This window comes from Pteronotus mesoamericanus, unplaced genomic scaffold (genome assembly GCF_021234165.1).
Source record: "Pteronotus mesoamericanus isolate MK-2021 breed Mesoamerican mustached bat unplaced genomic scaffold, CSHL_Meso_final contig_56, whole genome shotgun sequence".
NCBI lineage: Eukaryota > Metazoa > Chordata > Mammalia > Chiroptera > Mormoopidae > Pteronotus > Pteronotus mesoamericanus.
The window spans coordinates 16,498,160-16,517,435 of NW_026555201.1; the positions used below are offsets into that span (position 1 = coordinate 16,498,160).

At 34.0% G+C, this 19,276-nt stretch overlaps 1 protein-coding gene across 7 annotated transcripts in view; it reads right to left on the bottom strand.

Annotated features, from left to right (window-relative positions):
• The window catches only part of OSBPL8 (oxysterol binding protein like 8), a 173,714-nt gene that overhangs the window by 89,741 nt on the left and 64,697 nt on the right, over positions 1-19,276 (bottom strand). For 3 of the 7 annotated variants that reach the window (XM_054580140.1, XM_054580135.1, XM_054580133.1), the window contains 2 exons: positions 15,265-15,301; positions 6,445-6,582 (listed from right to left, as the gene is read on the bottom strand). In XM_054580140.1, the coding sequence (XP_054436115.1) occupies positions 6,445-6,535 (91 nt within the window). In that variant the 5' untranslated portion in view covers positions 6,536-6,582; positions 15,265-15,301. The remainder of the gene's footprint in view (positions 1-6,444; positions 6,583-15,264; positions 15,302-19,276) is intronic. The other 4 variants (XM_054580138.1, XM_054580137.1, XM_054580134.1 and 1 more) reach the window with 3 other exon arrangements.

Here is a 19,276-nt window from a genome sequence, read left to right on the forward strand (position 1 = left end):
CTGCTTCTGACATTTACTAGTTTTGTAAATTTAAACAATTTTTTTATTCTCACCAGAGGACATACTTATTGATTTTAGAGAGAGAGGATGAGAGGGAGAGAAACACTGATGCAAGAAACATCGATCAGTTCCCTCCTTTACATGCTCCGAAGGGGAATGAACCCACACCCCAGGCACATGTCCTGACAGGGAATCGAACCTGCAACCTTTCAGTTTATAGGGCGATGCTCCAACCAACTGAGCCACACTGGCCAGGGCTAAACAAATTTTTAATGTCCCTAATCTTTAGTTTTTTTCACTTGTAAAGCAGACAAAGTAACTGAGCCCCTTCTTGTGGGATTGTTTGTACATATAACTTCTGCCATGAGAGCCAACATCAGTAAGTGCTCAATAGATGGTAGCTTAATAATATGAGTCCAACAAATATCATCAAAACAAATGCCATTATTTCCTGCTGTATGGTCATCTAATGTCTTGTAGGACTCCCTTAATATTACATGTAAGGTTCATATTGGAGAACAGCTACCAACACATGAAGATCATCCCCCAAATTGCATTTATTCATTCAAAAACGAGACTGTAAGCTTTACAAGGGTAGGAACCAGCAGATAAAAGATCTACATGGCAAGTATAGATTCAACAGGGGTAGAGGTGGAGTAGGAATAGACTCCATTTCTTGGTGGGCAAGTTGCAAGAACACATAGAAAAAGCGCATGGGACATAAAAGATAATGTTGCAGTTGTCTTTAAAAATTAAATATACCACAGTTCACCTAATTCACTTCCTTCCACATGCAAAATACACTCAATGCCCTCCCTTACTGCCCACCCCCTCAAACCCTCACCAAAATGGTATCCTACTGCAGCTCTAGATGGAAGGCCAGGATCTTGTGACCCTGAAATCAGGTTCAAGTACAGACGGTTCTCCTTGGGTTTAGTTCCTCACACAGAGCTTAGATAGAACTCCTCTTAAGCCAAAATCCCCATCACCTCAAAAGATAACTTATCTGCTCCACTGCAAAAAGCCAGGGATAGAACTGCAATAGACAATTGAGCTCAAAAGATACAGGGGATGGAGAGCTACACAGAAGGCACATAGCAACTGTGAAACCTGCTCAGCTCATGTCATCAGCAACTTGCTTAGAACACAGTTTCTGCTCCCTGAAAAACAGTCCCCCTGTGAATTCTGACTGCCTCTGGGGTCCTGGCTCCATCTTCTGAGCCACTCTTCCTATTTCTTAAGAAATAGTCCATGTTTACATCAGTGTAGCTTTCTCTATCTGCTTCCTGCCCATACAAGATTGGAATCCCCCATATACACAAAGCCTCTTTCTAGCTGAACCATGCCTATTCTTTTCTGTGTATGCTGTGGTGCTTCCATTAGAACCATTTTTATAAAAAACTTTGTGGATTTCTTATGAACTTTATTGAAATTAACTCCATTAGACAGATGCCACATCCATAAATCTCTTTGAGATAGGCCACTTTCTACTTTGGGCTGAGTGTCATGGTGCTGTGGGACATCAGACTTAAAGAGTCCTTAGAAGGTCTTTTGATTAGCTGAGACATTCTAAAAAAGGTACACCTTTAAGACTCTTTAAGCCTGTAGCAGAAAAGCTCTAAAAAGACTTATCTTAAATCTTTCTGAGGTCTCAACAAAGAATTTTACAGAAGCACTCTTGATCTGATCTTTACTCTGAGGCCATTTTTTTTTTTTTTTTACTAACAGCACCCTGGAATTTGAGAAGTATTAGATAAGCAAAGTGAAGGGAGAGGATATTCCACAGCGGAGGGCCAGAAAAAACAAAAGCATAGTCTCACTGGGGAATAGTGAAGAAAGCTATCTATCTGGGTTCATGATGCAAGGAAACAGAAAACGAAATTGGAAGGGTAGAATAAAATCAGGCACACTACATTTGAGCACTACAACCAGATTATGCAGTCTGTAATTTATGCTCTAGGCTGCCAATTTCTTCTTGCTCATCCAAATGTTACTGCATCAGATACACATGGAGAGCTTTATAAGTACAGTCTCACCCTAGAGATTTTAAAAAAGGTTGCAGTAGAATCTGTATCTTAAGCAAAGTCTCAGGTGATTCTCAGGCACAGCCAGAGTCAGGAGCACTGCTCAAGGCAACAGCCAGCTGCTGACTTTTTAAGAATGGGAATGACATAAATGTAAGCGCCTAAATGATTTTTAGTTATAAGCATGAATAATAAAAAGTGCTGTGCTTGTTTTACAGCCACAGGTTGTTTTCTTTAGAATTAGTATAAATCAGAGTTCATGTTAATTTTCTACTTAGTTTTTCAAGCCCCAAAATATGACAGAGATTTCTGAAGTTATTTCTTAAGATATTGCTGTTTTCTCTTTCGAGTTTCCTTGAATTTGGGTAGTTGCTTCATAGAGCTACGAAAGTACCTGTTAATAAAAAAGAATGTACAATAGTATTGGGCAAATTAAGAAAATCGAAATAAAATATTTTTTCTAAATTTCTCTTCTGAAATGTTGCAGTATCAATGCTCACTTTTTGGCTTTCCCAATACTTATCCAGGGGAAACTGAAATACTTTGAAAGCATTTATTGAAAAGTGAGAAAGAATAATTTAGCATTGTTTTAAGCATCTTTATAAAGATGAGAGGATCTTTATCCTTGCCAGGCTTTATTACTTTTTAACAAAGCAGTAAGATGAACATTAGAACATTAAGAACATTAAAGGATACTTTACCCCCATAAACAAGTCTGTCTCTCTCTCTCTCTCTCACACACACACACACACACACACACGGTGGTACCACCCAAAATGGAACAGAATTTATTTATTAAAAAATTGTGTATTTATTTTCACATGTTTAATCTTCAGATACCGTCAAAGTACTCTCTATTTGATGCAATACAACTATTGAGACTTTTTTCCCACTGCTCAAAGCAGTTTTTGAATTCTTCGATTTTGATGCCTTTTAGTGCTTCCACCATTTTTTGTTGTTGTTGTTGTTGTTACTGTTGTTTTGTTTCACTTGTTCCACACCAGCAAAGCAGTCCCTTTGAGGACTTTTTCATCCCAGGAAACAAAAACAAAACTCGCTCTGGGTGAAATCAGGTAAAGGGGGAGGGTGGGGCATGGGGGTCAAGCAGTTTTTGGTTAAACACTGCTGAACACGCAGCATGGTGTGGGCAGGTGCGCTTGTAAATCACCATCATGAAATGGGCAGATACACTGAAAGGGTCTTCAAAAAAAAAAATTCACTGAAGCCAAGTATAGCCTCTCACAACAGCGCCAGCTGGTACACTGATACGGATGGGTTCCTAGAACACTCCCCTACCTGGAGAAGCCCGTACTTCAAGGGCCCCACCCTTCAGAAGATAATTCTGGGTTTGTTTGTTTTTTTTTAAAAAATTTCATTTATTTTTAGAGAAAGGGAGAGAGGAGAGGGAGAAACAATGTGCAATTGCCTCTCCCACACCCCCTACTGGGCACCTGGCCACAACCCAGGCATGTGCCCTGACTGGGAATCGAACCAGCGGCCCTTTGGTTGCAGGCTGGTGCTCAATCCACTGAGCCATACTAGCTAGGGCTTTGGGTTTTTATTTTATAGTTACATTTATATATATAGTGTATACAGATGTTATATGTGATACGTGTTCTACTTAACATTATATGATATATACATGTCATATGTTGCATGTACGTTATATAGTATATGCATATCTCATATATATAACATTAAAGGGTTATCACATCTCACATGCACTAGTTTCTCAGCTCTTTTCTGTTGAGATTTCCCATTTGTTTTCAAAGTCCAAGAGGTTGATAACTCTTAGCAAGAATGGTAAAAGAATTTCACCTACACAGTTTACTGCTACAATTTTCCTTTTTGTATTTGATGCATGTAGAGGCAAGTATTCTGTATTTTTGATAAATATGCAGCCAAGTAATATGAATTTAATTTACGAAGTAACATTTGTCCATTTTCTGAACCTTACTTGGATCTGGCATTAACAAGCCTGCTGGAAAAGACTTGGGGATAACTTGAGGCATTTGAATATGGACTAGGTGTTAGGTTATGTTAAATAATTATTAATTTTGTTAGTTGTAATAAAGGTTTTGTGGTTACATAAGAATGTTCTAATCCTTACAGATGCATTAAGTATTCTAAGGCACAATATCATGAGGCCTACAATTTACTCTAAATATTTCAGCTCCACCCCTAAATAAATGAAACAAACACAACAAAGCTAAATAACTGCTTAAATCTACTTGATGGTAGTGTTCATTGTACTAGTTTCTCAAATTCCCTGTTTGCCTGAAAATGTTCTTGATAAATATAAATGAGGATAAATTATTAGTAATTAACCCTTATGTTGCTTCATTAAGTTTCAAGGTAAAAGAATTCATCTAAATATTCTAGTGCACAGATAAATGAATCAGATAAGCCTTATCTAAAACGGTAAAATTCTGGTGCACAGAACGGAAAAACCAGGTAAGCTGTGTCCTTTCAGAATTTTGTCTTAATGAAACTTACTTATACCAGTGTACGATATACGCATTTTCAGGTTTCAAAAAAAATCTTGGCAACAAAAATGATAACTTTCCAAAAATATATTCCACAACTAAGCAATAAATGTTAACAGCATTTATTTTTATCTTCTGGTACAGTTTCCCCAGTTCTAACAATGCTATATAAAAATGTTTCCATCTAGCTCTGGCCAGTGTGCTCCGCTGGTTGGAGCATCGTCTCATAACCAAAAGACTGCGGGTTTGATTCCCAGTCAGAGCACATACCTAGGATGCGGGTTCGATTCTCAGTCTGGGCACATACAATCCCCAGTCCTGGTACATACAGGAGGCAACCAATCAATGTTTCTCTCTAACTTCAATTTTTTTAGTTTTGAAAGCAGAAGTCTTTCTACCATGGCTATCAGTAGTACCACAGAAGAGTTCAAAGAATTTGATTAAATAAACTTTAGCTAAGGAGTAGAATCCAATATATAAAGCATACCAATTAAGAATAAGAAAGTTAGAACCATGATCCCTGGGAGTCCCCAATACTCTTGTAAAGGTCTAAAAGGTTAAAACTATTTCATAATACATTTTCATTGCCATGACATTTCCACTGATGGTATAAAAGCAATGCTGGGTAGAACTGCTAGCACTTTAGCACGAATCAAGGCAGAGGCACCAAACTATAGTAGTAGACACTGATTTCTTCACTGCCATGACCTTGAAGTAACTGGCCAGTTTCACCTAAAGAATATTCTTGATGAAGCAGTAAAAATATTAATCATAAACCTTGAATATAGGTGGTTTTAATATTCCATGTGAAAAATGAGAAGTATGTATAAAGCACCTCTTTACACCTCTTTAGTATATTTTAAAATGTGTCAACACTTGGTAGATCTGCATAGTTCAGTGAGCAACTATTTTCCAAATGACTAATGCATAATATTTCAAAATCATATAACAGTAAAGAGCCATTCAAAGTTCAGGATAAATCAATGGATTTTAATTCAAAAGTCCAAAAAACTTACTGATAAGGTTTCATATTCCATATTGCAATGAACATTTAAGAAAGCACCACTTGTCAATTTTGATGTAGTATCAAAGAAGCAAAACCACAATTATGTATAAAAGCTATTACGGCCAATGACACATTTGTGTGAGGCCAATCTGTCATATCAAATCATCCCATCGCAACAGCCTGACCACAGAAGCAGATGTAAAAATTCAGGTGTCTTTTTTTAAGCTAGAAATTAAAAGGATTTTCAAAAATTGTCCAATAGTAGTTCTCAACCAAACACAATTTTGTTTCCTCAAGGGACATTTGGCAATGTCTAGAGATACTTCTGATTGTTGCAACTGGGGAAAGTGCTAACATCTACTGGGTAGAGGCCAGTGATGCTGCAAAACATTCTATAATGCACAAGACCATTCACACAATAGATCATCCAGCCCAAGATATTAATAGTGCCAAGGTTGAAGAAATTAGAAGAATACCATTCTTCTCCGAGTTACTTTTTCATAAAAATATGGTGTTCATACTCGCATGTATGGCTTTATTACAATAATATTAAATAAACAAACAATTTAAAAGTTTCCTAATTTTAATTTACAATATAGTAAAGTTAACTAACTCACATAAACAAAAGCTCTTTGGGGTCTGCAAAATTTTTACCAGTGAAAAGGAATTCTGAGACTACAAAATTTGAGAATCAATAATTTGAAGAATGGTAGAACTAACAAATGATGCTGGCAAATATAAGGGAAATTAAAGGTCTCTAAAGGAAAACGTATCCATTTCAAGAGTAGCATGGATGTCCGAAACAAACAAACAGAAAGCCCTATAAAGCCAGAGGGTTCAAAAGAAAAAAATTATGATAGACCCAAAATGTCATTCTTCCCTTAAAAAACAAGCCAGCAACAAAAAGCATTAAAACTACAACTCTTACCCTGGCTTTGAGGACTTGCTGGACTAAAAGATGGCTGGTACAAATCTTTGGTTGGCGTTGGATAAGCTTCTTTCCCTTGGCGATGACTCATCTTTCCCGGTGTCAGAAGTTGAGATTCTTCACTGTTTGCTATCACAGCTCAAGGAAAAAAGGGAAAATATTTTAGAACTTCAGTGCTAGATTTACATAATTGTATAGTTGGTAACATGGAACAGAACTATGATTGAACCTGCCTCAGTGGTTACATTAATTTTACCAACTCAATACTTTAATAAATTTGCATAATTGTTTTGTTTTCTTTTAATTTGCTATCAATCCCAAAGAAATTGATAGGAATGTATAAGAAAAATTATACACACATATCGACATTTTAAAAATGAAAATATATATATTCAACTGATAAGAACAATTACTCCAGGGTTTACTGAGCTATTACTATGAGTACTAACTCTTTATATTTACCAACAGAACAATAAGCACACGATAGCCATTTTGCAGAGGAAACATACATGGTCAATAAACATAAAAAGATACTAAACCTCATAAGTAGGCAGAAAAAAATACAAATTAGTAGCAGTATAACATAATATTCACTAGAATTTCTAATTTTCATGGACAGTAGGTATCATTCCTGTTTTAAACATGGGAAACTTGAGGTTCAGAGAATGTCTTGCCTAAAACCAAGTAACAGAGGTTAAGAGTCTAACTCAAGACAATTTTGGTTTCAAAATCTGGCCCCTAAAAAGTTGCTGCCACAATAACGAATTTAAAGTGTTTCAGATTGCTATTCACCCACTTTAGCCAAGCTACTGACAGAGGAAAGCGAAATCCCATTCCAGAGAGAACAGAAAAGAGAAAAATATTCAATGAAGGGATAGGGCAAATAATCCTAAGCAACACCACAGTGCCCTAGGATTCTTTCTACAGCCTTTTATGTTTTTGTGCTTTCAGCTTACAAAGATTTACTTTTATTTTGAGCAACAAAGATTCTGTCTACACTCTATATTTAATTTTTATCTTAACCAGAACTTCATACTGACACTTTTATCACTGTCTTTTTTAATCAAATTTCATTAACATATTTTCTATTGTGCTGTTTTCAAAATTATATTTTAGCTCCTTAAATTTCAAAGCAAGAATTCAAATACTTCCATCTATCACCCAAGACATAAAAAGTTTATTTTCCCATCAAGTCCATTAAAAAAAGAATCATGGGGGGTAGGCAGAGACAAATGTATTTGAAAAAATAATTAAAATAAAATTAAAAAAAAAAGAATCTACTTACTGTTGGCTCCTAAATTTATATCTCCTCCTGACCTCAAACTCACATATCCAATTGCCTGCCTCTGTTCTTTAGTAGGCAACTCCATATATCCAGAATGTAATTTTTGATTCTGCTTATCTTCCAAACCTGCCTTTCTCCTCTCAGTTAATGGAATCACCATTTCCCTCCCCAACATTCTCAGGCAAGAAAAACCCAAACCCTTAGATGTATTACCCAATTTTTCTTTCTTTCACACTTCACATCCCATTTATCTCTGAGGTCTTTATAGTCTACCTTCAAAATTTACCTGGAGTCTTTCTATGTATCCCCACTTCAACAACCACCACCCTGTTCCAAGCCACTATTACCTTTCCACTGGATCACAGCAGCAGATTTCTACCTAGTCTCCAGACTATGGCTTGCTCCTCACTTGTGTAGAGTTTCATTCTCTACACGAAAACCCAAGCAATCTTTGTAAATCATAAATCAGAGTCGCATCATGGAGAAATATCCTCAATGGCTCTTCATTAAACCTGCAATAAATTCCATGGCCTAAGGATTCAATGGTGTCTGGCCCCTACTTATTTTTCCAATCTCATTCTCTACCACTCTCCTCTCCCCTCCCTTGGCTCCAGCCATAACGACCTTCTTGGTATTCCTCAAAACAAATCATCTTGCTCCCCGTCTCTGGGCCTTTACACTTCTTGTTCCCTCTACCTGAAATACTCGTGCTCCAAATCTTATTGTTAACCCCTCTCCTCATGTGTTGTTTAGGTCAAATGTCATCTCTTCAGAAAAGCCCTTCATGGTACCTTTTGATAAATAAGTTCCTGTTTTAATATAGTATAACTTATCAATTATTTTGGTTTTTTCCCATTAGTGCCTACTCCACCACAGTTATATTCTATCACTTTTTATGATTTTTAGTATAGCTCTCATCACTATCTGAAATCACGTCACTTATTTATTATCTGCCTTCATTAATCCATAAATTCTCTAAGAGAAAGAAATTTTGTCTGCCTAATTTTCTCAAAGTCCACAAGTCCTGGTAGGGTCCTGGCACACTGAAAGTGAATGTTTTATATTTTGATGAAGCTTCACTATCAAAAAGTACATAGTGAACCAAGATCCATTTAACCCCCTAAAATTATTATTGAAATTAAAAATGTATGGTGATGTGGAAAGACACACTGACCTAAAGAACATAACAGACAGCTCTCAGAAACAAACCCATAATTACATGAAGCTTGGATATACACTAAAAGTAGGAATAGAAAAGACTCTTCAATTACTAATACTAGGAAAATTGGTTATTCATATTGGAAGAATAGGTCCCTACCCTCAAACCACACACAAAGTACAATCTAATGAAAATTAAAGACATAAATGTAAAAAGCAAAACTTGAAAGCTTTTTGAATATAAAAAAGTATCTTTATAAACATGGGATAAGGAATGATTCTTCTAAAAAAAAAAAATAGAACAAATAACTAACCATAAAAGAAAGAATTGATAAATTCCACTACATTTTTTTTAAAATATAGAATTAATTTAAACAAAAGATATCATAAAGAAATTGAAAAAAAATAAAACAGAAGATATCTGCAACACATAATTAACAAAAGGTTAGTATCCAGAATGTTTTTTAAAAAACTCATAAATCAATTAGAAGAAGACGAATACTGCAATATAAAAATGGCAGGGGTGGGGGGGTTCATCAAAAAAGAACAAAATACCAAGAAATAAATTGAACCAAGGAGGTGAAAGACTTATACAATAGTTCTCCCTTATCTGTGATTTTGCTTTCTATGGTTTGTTATCCATGGTCAACTGCAATCCAAAAAATATTACATGGAAAATTCTAGAAATAAACTTTTTAAATTGTGTGTCATTCTGAGTAGTTTGATGAAATCGCGTGCCACCCCACCTGAGACATAAATCATGCCTCTGTCCAGCATTTCCATGCTGTATGTACAATAAGATATTTTGAGAGACCACGTTCACATAACTTTTATTACAGTATATTATAATTATTTTATTTTATTATTAGCTGCTGTTAATCTCTTACTGTGTCTAATTTATAAATTAAACTTTATCACAGGCATGTATGTATATATAGGAAAAAAACAGTACATAGAGGGTTTGGTATTATCTACAGTTTCAGTCTACTTTACACTGAAAGTAGGAACTACTTGACACTGAAAACTGTTAAGACACTGATGAAAGAAACTGAGAAGATACAAATAGATGAAAAGATTTTTTATGGCTGATGAAATAGAAGAATTAATATTGTTGAAAATGCCCATACTACCCAAAGCAATCTATGGACTCAATTCAATCCTTATCAAAATTCCAAAGGCATTTTTCACAAAAATAGAGCAAACAATCCTAAAATTTGTACAGAATCCCAGAAGACCCTGCAAATCCAAAAAGTCTTGAGAAAGAACTAACCTGAAGGCATTAATCTCCCTGGTTTCAAATATACTGCAAAGCTGTAGTAATACAAACAGTATAGTACTGACATAAAAAAGACACAAAAATCAGTGGAACAGGATTGAGAACCCAGAAATAAACCTATGCCTATACTGGTAATAAATTTATGACAAAGCAGCCAATAATATACAGTAGGAAAAAAAGGACAGAAATAAACTCCAGAAATAAACAAATGGTGTTGGGAAAACTATATATAGTCACATGCAAAAGAATGAAACTAGACTGCTATCTTACAACATACACAAAAATTAACTAAAAATGAATTGAAGACTTGAATGTAAGACTGAAGCCATAAAGCTCATAGAAAAAAAGCAATAGGCAACAATTCCTTGATATCAGACTCTGCAATGATTTTTTGGATCTGACTCCAAAAGCAAAAAATAAACTAGTAGGACCATATCAAACTAAAAACCTTCTGTACAACAAAGAAAAACCATCAACAAAATGAGAAGGTACCCTACTGAATGGGAGAAATATATATGTAAATCAAATATCTGTTAAGGGGCTAATAACCAAAATAATAAAGAACTCATACAATTCAACAGTAAAAAACAAACAAAAATCCCTATTAAAAAATGGACACAGTATCAAAACAGACATTTTTCCAGAAAAGGCATGTAGATGTCCAACAGGTACAAGAAAAGGTGCTCAACATCACTAATCATTACAGAAATGTAAGTCAAAACCACAAACCACAGTAAGATACCCCACATTCCTCAGAATGGCTATTATTAAAAAATAAAAAAAAAAAATGTTGGTGAGGATGTAGAGAAAAGGAAATCCTTTCACATTGGTGGTAGGAATGTAAATCGGTGCAGCCATATGGAGAACAGTATGGAGGTTCCTCAAAAAGTTAAAAAATAGAACTACCATCTGATCCAGCAATTCCATTTCTGTGTATTTACATGAAAATAACACTATGTTGAAAATATATATGCTCCCCAATGTTCACTGCAGCATTACTTACAATAGCCGAGATATGGAGACAACATAAGTGTCTATCAATGCATAAATGGATACAGAAAATGCAGTTCATATATACAATGGAGTATTACTTAGCCTAAGAAGAATGAAGTAGCAACACAACACAAATGGACCTTGAGGGCATTATACTAAGTTAAATAAGACAGACAAAGACAAATATAAAACTAGCAAAATAAAAACTGAGCTCACAGATACAGAGAACAGACTGGTGATTGCCAGAGGTGAAGAGGTTGGAAGGGGATGCACAATGAGTGAAAGGGGTCAAAGGTACAAACCTCCAATTATAAAATAAATAAGTCAAGTGGATGTAATTAATATATAGCATGGAGTCTATAGTTAATACTCCACAGCATATTTTCAAATTGCTAAGAGAGTAAATCTTAAAAATCCTCATCACAAGAAAAATATCCGTAACATTCTATGGTGATGGTTGTTAATTAGACATGCTGTGATTATTTTGCAATATGTACAAATTGAATCATTATGTTATTTACCCAAAATTAATAGAATGTTGTATGTCAATTATGCCTCAATTAAAAAAAATTGAATACAAAAAAAATTGGGGGAAAACTTGAATGGTGATTTCATGGAAGAAAAAAATGCACATGGTCAATAAATATACAAAAAAAGACGCACTCTCTTAGTAATAAAAAAATACGAATCAAAATCACAAATAAATATTTTACACAGTAAAACTGACAAAAATTAGTAAGTCTGAATATAGCAAATAGATAAGGGTAGGATCAATGAGACATTTTAAACACTGATGGTGGAGTATAAACCAATTGAAGCAGTCCAGAAAACTATTTAGACCTGTCGTATTAAATTTCAGTATACTTATGGGTCCAACAATTCCAGTGTTGGCTTTATAACTAGAAATACTCTTATCTGTGTGTATGAAAAGACAAAAATTAGAATTTTGATAGTAACTTCATTCACAGTAGCAAAAATCAAAACTTTACTCATCAATTGAAAATAAAATGGATTTAACAAAAGAAAGAAAATAAAATGGACTTAACAAAAGAAAGAAAACACAATGGATTTATATGTGGTGGTATATGCATATAATAAAATAGTACATAACACTAAAAAAGGGGTGATCTATCGCTATACTCAATGACATGGCTGAATATTAGAAATAAAATGTTAGTTACAAAAAGAAGTCCTAAAAGATGACGTTATCATGCTACGTTTCTGATAGAATTAAAAACCTAGCAAACATTAGTGATATGCACATAGTTTTAAAATAACAAAGAAAATCTATTTTTTAAGAAAGCAAAGAATGTAAAAAATACAAAACAGTCATCTCTGGGTGGCAGGCACAGGCAAAGAAGAGAGAAGGGCCACAGAGACGGACATGAATTATTTTCAAGATGCAAGCTCTTAAGTGGTAGTTCAAAAGGTACTGACTATGTAATTATGCTTTATGATCTACGTCTGTTACATTTTTTGTAATATCAGGCAGTACACTTTAGGCTAATTTAAAATACATGATGAGAAGAACAACTAATAGAATTAAAGTAATGCTTAGGTATTCCATCAGTGAGACACAGGCAGCTCCTTCTTGAATAACTTTAGTATATAAAAAAGTGTACATTTAGTTCAATTCACCCATTTCTAACTTCTTACTGTATGATTTTGATAACCTTGAAGTTTGTAGAAATAGCAATATACAGAGTATACTTTAGAAAAAGACAGAAATCCTGTTTTTCTGTTTTTCTCTTACCCCAGTCACAAACATTAGCAACTGCACAAACAAAAAAGGATGTGCATAGTATAAAAATCATTTGGATATCCTGTATCATTTGCACAATTGAAGACTAGTTAAGTATAAACTTAAAAAGGGTAGTGACTTTGTTTTTATCTGTATCCCTTGGCATAAAAGTGACAATAAATACTTGCTAAATGACTGAATAAATATTTGACAAATGAATCACTGCATGATTTCAGTGTAGTTTCTGACATTACAATCAATTGCCTCATCTACTAAAGATAGCATTACAGTGCCCTCTCTGGTTTGTATTTTGTAATGAAGTAACCTACTTTCATATTGCTTTACTATCTTAACTACAGTAGAAACTAATCATACTGGAATAATTAACAGTAATATAATTAACATACCAGCTGGAACTTCTAAGGAGAATGTGACTCTGTGACTACCATTCTTTACCTTCTGAATTCAACTCATCAATACAAAATCTAGAGAATTTTATAAGCTTCAGGGTCTGACATACGCACTTAGGCTAAGTGAAAGCTAAAATAAAATGAAGTAAAGTAATTATTTTAAAGTTACAAATAATCTCTATGTAAACCCTAAGTCTCCCCTTACAGATGGTGTACCTTTTCTCAAATACTTAAAGAATTTAAATATGTTGGTAAACAGTACAGATCCTAATAAAGTACTATGTTAAATTACTTTACACTCTAAAGATACATTGTCTCCAGGAAATAGTTATACAGTCCTTTTTTACCTGTTGGCAGAGTACAATATAAACTCATCTTTAATATACGCTGTATATTTTTATTTATATATGCTTAACACATATAGCCAAATTAATTTCTTCTATTCCAAGTAAAAATTAAACATCCCCCACTTATAAAACCCTGTTCCTAAAACAGAACCATTTCAACTGATATTACGAATTAAATTCTATTTGTAAAGTGACAATCATTTCACCTGAGCCAGCACCTGAAATATATGAGGTAATTAGAGTAACTGAAAAATCCATTGAAAATATCTGCCAAGTATTACAAGTAAGGCTGAATAAGAAAACATAAAAATGTTTTTGTATTTGTGTACTTTACTTTAAAAATTTCTACTATTTTAACAATGCTGGTTGTATAATAAACAGTATATTTTAAAAATGATGACTGCTGCAGTTACAAAGGAATTTTAGCATATTACCTTAAATCATCTCTCTTTATAGAAAAAAATACATATTATAAGCGGTATTAGAGACATACATATTATAAGCAGTATTAGAGACAAAAATACATACATATTATAAGCAGTATTAGAGACAAATAGCAACTGTTCTAGACCAAAAAATTTTAAAACTAGAAAAAACTTTGCCATTATTTTGCTCAGTCTTTTCCTTTTGCCAATGAAATGACGAAAAAAAAAAAAAAAAAAAGCCCCAAAGCAGTGAATTTACTTACTTGCAACAGTCAGATAACTATCTAGGAATTAATACTAAAATTTCCTAATTAATATAATTTTCACATTGCTCTCCAATAAAGTTAAAATTTTTTTCTGATTCATGATGCAGTAATATTTTGATTATTGAAAACCAGTAGAAGACCCACTGAGCAAGTAATCCATCCTAACTCTTTGGACATTTCAGTTCTTAGCTTCAGGTTCTTCATCTATAAAATTAATGCTTGTTTAGATATTATCCAAAGTTCCTATTACCTCAATCAGTCTTTGGTTTTTAATATAGAAGTTGCCCCCTATCACCATGCTTTGAAATTACCTATTCATGGGTCTAACTTTCTTGCTAGACTATAATGATCCTTAAAGGCAGGGCATACATTGTACTCATTGTGAATCCTCCAAAGCTAGCACAGAGTCTAATAAAAAATATGTATATATATTTTTGGACATAAATTTAAAGGGAACATCTTCTACATTTCTAATATGAAGCATGTTTCACTTATGAAATCCCAAAGTATAAATAAACATTTTCACAACCAAATTATCTGACATGTTAAAATTCTGACAAACTAAAACAGTATTTTTCATTTTCATATGGCAATGAATTTTAGTCCAGCCTCAAAGTAGTGTGACTTATGCTTTGTGGTGACAGCAGAAATACTATGAAGAAAAGGTCCTAAATGATTAACTAGATAATAGATTAAGTAAATAATCTTATCTTTAGATAATCAAGATGTACATATACAAATAGTATCAATCTCTGATGGACACTGACTGACCATTTATATTATTTACTTTGTATTTCAATGCCTGGAAAGAAAAGTAGAATGCTTAAAAATCAAAACAAAAATACCATATGCTTTTTATAAATACACATCAAAATATTATCATGTCTCCAAACATGCCATTCAAACTTTAGCTACTTACTTGATGGCGCAAGGACATCTTTGCTATCACCAAGAAGCTTTTAATGCAGGGTAATTGAGCAGCAAACAAATACAATCCAAACAAGGAAGAAGCACAATGCATCAGGATTGAAGCAGCAGTGAAACAAAAGGACAAGGAAAATAGCATTAGTTTATAAGTAGAAAGCACATGCACATCAATCCTAATAACCACAATTCACAAAGAATTTCCTTTTCTATACATAAAAAGATCTTGGCTTAGGCATTATCCAGTATTTGTTTTATTCTATAAAATGAAGGTAAAAAGAGAAAAAAAACCACCAAGTATTTTATTTTGAAAATTACTCAAGTCAAAAATTACTTTCAATTATAATTTAAGATATGGGTTAGGAGTAGTAAAAACTATTTAGAAATGTAAGGTACAGCCAAAAGTTATTCATTCTTAAATTTAAATGGTTTAAAAATATACAACACCCATGCACTATTAAATATTAGTTCTGCATGCCATGAAAGCTCTTAACACTACATGGAAATTCAGTCTATTTTTTCTCTATAAAAAAGGAACATTTACTGAGTTCTTCTTATATTCCAAGCATTGTACAAAGACACCAACAAAGTAGAACAATTATTTTCTTAAATGGCAAAAAACAAAGAGGAATACTGATTAGAGTGATAAATTTTATTAGGTCAAAATTTTCTTAAATGAATAACTTGCAATCAATCATCTAAAAGAAACAGAAAAAAGACTGCTGACCTGTTGTCTAGTAACTATTTTAACATACAACATCACGCAAAATGTCACCTATGGGCAAGTGTTTTGGTGTCCCTTGGTAGTATGAAAGCCCTTGGCTCTCCTTCATTTCAAATGCCAAGTATGGTAGTAACTCAAAACTGAAGTACAAAAAAACAAAAACAAACGGAAAAAAAAAAACAAATTCCCACCAAGTACATTATTGCTTGGGTTTATTTAAAGGGAATTGAGGAAGTCTTAATTGGATATGACAAAAAAAAAAAGAAACAAAGAAAAAAGAAAAATAGAAGTAGCAGTTGTTTGCTTTAGGCTTCTGTTGTCTCCCAGGAAAAAGTCTTGGCCCTGTTCGTTCCCTGAAGTGATGATTATTTCACAATGCTTGGAATTGTGTTCTAATGCCTTTTAAAGACATTTGCTCCAAAATAAATTAGTAAATAAAAGCACTTGTTCTATCCATTATTCTGTAGTTGCCCATTTAAGTGCATTCTTCTATAAACTAATTTGTTTCACAGAATAAACTGAAGAAAAAAAAATACAGCTTTAGTAACAATGAACTAATTGTGCTCAAGTCCTTTTTACCATGTGAGAACAACTAGCAAGTATGTGGGAAGAGATTAAAGTATTTGTGGTAGGCAACCTCTAAAATGGCCCAGAGATCCCCACTTCTTGGTGTACAATTTCCTCTTTGAGTGTATGCTAGACTTGCTGAAATCACTTCTAAATGAACAGAATATGGCAGAAATAAAGGCATGTCACTTCTAAGATTAGGCTGTAAAAAGACTATGACTTCCCATCTTGTTTGCGGTCTCATTCTTTCTTAGATCACCCTGGGCAAAGCCAGCTGCCCAGTAGTGAGGCCACCTTATAGAGAGGCTCATTTCGCAAAGGAACTGAGGTCTGTCAACAACCATTAAGTGAACTTTGAAGTGAATATCCCACCTTGACCTTTAACCCCTCCCCTTCCCATCCATTCATTTAGTCAAGCTTTCCAATAAGGCTGCAGCAGGCCCCCTTCTCCAGTGACTTGACTACAGCTATATATAAATTTTGAGCCAAAGACAACTAGCAAAACTGTTCTTAGATCCCTGACCCACAGAAATTACAAGATAATAAATGTTTGTCATTTTATAGCACTTAATTTTAGAATGATTTATTATCATCAATAAATAATATTGGGAAATTGGAAGAAGTTAAACTGATAGAGACAGCTGTGGTAAATTTTACAAATGTGTCATAGACATCTAAAAAAATGTTCTTGTACTGAAACAAATAATAACTAGTTTCCCTAGACTTACCAGGAACTTCCTAAAGGAAAGCAATGGTTCTAAACATTTATACGGGGTTGGGAGTATTTAATTTCACAGGGCTGATCATATTTGAAGGTTCTGAGTTGGTCTTCTATGAAGGACTAAATTTACTTTCATTGTACAGTTGTTACATTCTCAAATCATGTTGATTAACAGCATCAACTTCTGTGCAGCTGTACTCTTTGCCTGCTTACTCCCAGAAAATAATTCCCAGCATACACAGCAACTTCTGAACACCTGTTTCAAGTTATGCCGACTTTCAATTTTATATCCTCAACCATGTTTGGGTCACATAAATCTGATTCTACTGAATTAATCCAGTATTTTTTCAGATTGACACACTGAATAATAATCAAAATAAATATAGACTATTCAACTACAGATAATCCATCCATCCATCCAAATATTTACTGAATACCTACTATATAGAAAGGTATCATCTTAGGCACCAAGGAGTAGTGAAGAAAAGATAAAAATCCTGCCTTTGTGGTAGATATGGTCTGGTGGGGGAGATGAACAATAACATAATAAATAAGTAAAAATTTCTGTTGTATTATATAGGATAAGTACTAAAGAAAAATAAGCAAAACATGAGGACATAAGATGTTAGGGAAGAGGGAGTTAAAATTTTAGACAGGGTGTCCTAAGAAGGCTTCACTCCAGAGTTGATGGAGTAAAATGAGGTAACTTACCTTAGAGCATAAAAAGTAAGAGTATTCCAGGCAGAGGGAAAAACAATTAAAGAGGATTGGTAAGGGAGCACATTTGGAGTGTTTGAGGAATAGTAAAATGGCCAAAGAGGCTGAAATACAATATAAATATGAGAGTAACAGGAGATGAAGTCAAAGAAGCAAATGGGTAGCAGATGGCGTAGGGCCTTATAGGACCTAGACAGGACTTTTGATTTTATTCTGAATGAGATAGGGACCACTGAATTGTTCTGAGAAAAGGAGTGACATGATCTGTTTATGTTTTAACAGGATCACTCTTGCTACTATGTTGAGGATAAACTAGAGGAACAAGGGTATAATGAGTTAGGTTACTGCAATAAACTAGGGGACAGATGAAAGAGACTCGAACCAAGGTGGCAGCAGTGAGGGTGATGAGAAGTAGTTGAGTTCTGAACATATTTTTAAGGTAGAGCCAAGAGGATTTCTAAGTAGACCAAGCAAGGGAAAAAAGAAAGAGAGAGGAATCAAAATGAGGTCAAGTGTTGAGGTCTGAACTGCCATTATTTGTGATGCAAAAGGCAGTGAGAAGAGCTAGTTTACAGAGAAAAATATAAGTAGCTCAGGTTGAAACAGGTAAAATTTAAAATGCCTGTTAGAGATCTAAGTCAAAATGTCAAACAGGCAGTTGGATAAAAGACCTGTACGGAGAAAAGGTATAGACTGGTAAAAAATATTATAAATTATGATATGTGTAAGCGTTAGGATATATGACCTTAATGGCTTAATCACAGTAGATTTAAAAAATGCCACAAGATGAAAGAACAGGCACCAGCAAACATATAATAAAACAACAGAACTAAGAACTAAGCTGAAACACTCCAAATAAAAGCAGAAACAATAAAAAATAAGCATGTTTCAGAAATCTTCAGAAAAATATGGATACAAAGGCATTAAATTGGGATGCAAGTGAAATCCTCCCAGAGTTGTCTGCAAGTGATATTAATGGGAAAAAAAGGATATAAGTCACTGAAGATTACCAATCAATTTTACCAAGTGACTTGCCTCACAAATTTCTCTCCACATAACTAAACTGCACACTACGAACTTGTTATTCTTACCACATTTAGGACCGGTGTCTAATTTGTGCAGTTCCATATCGTATAAACATGAATAAAGAAAATGTGAAAGTACTGATGTGGAAACGCTCTACACAGGAATCTCGTAAGACAGTTAAAAAATAAGAAATAAAAAGCTAGACACTCTTTTTGGCTTTTGTTAGAAAGCAAAAATACACTACTACTAGAA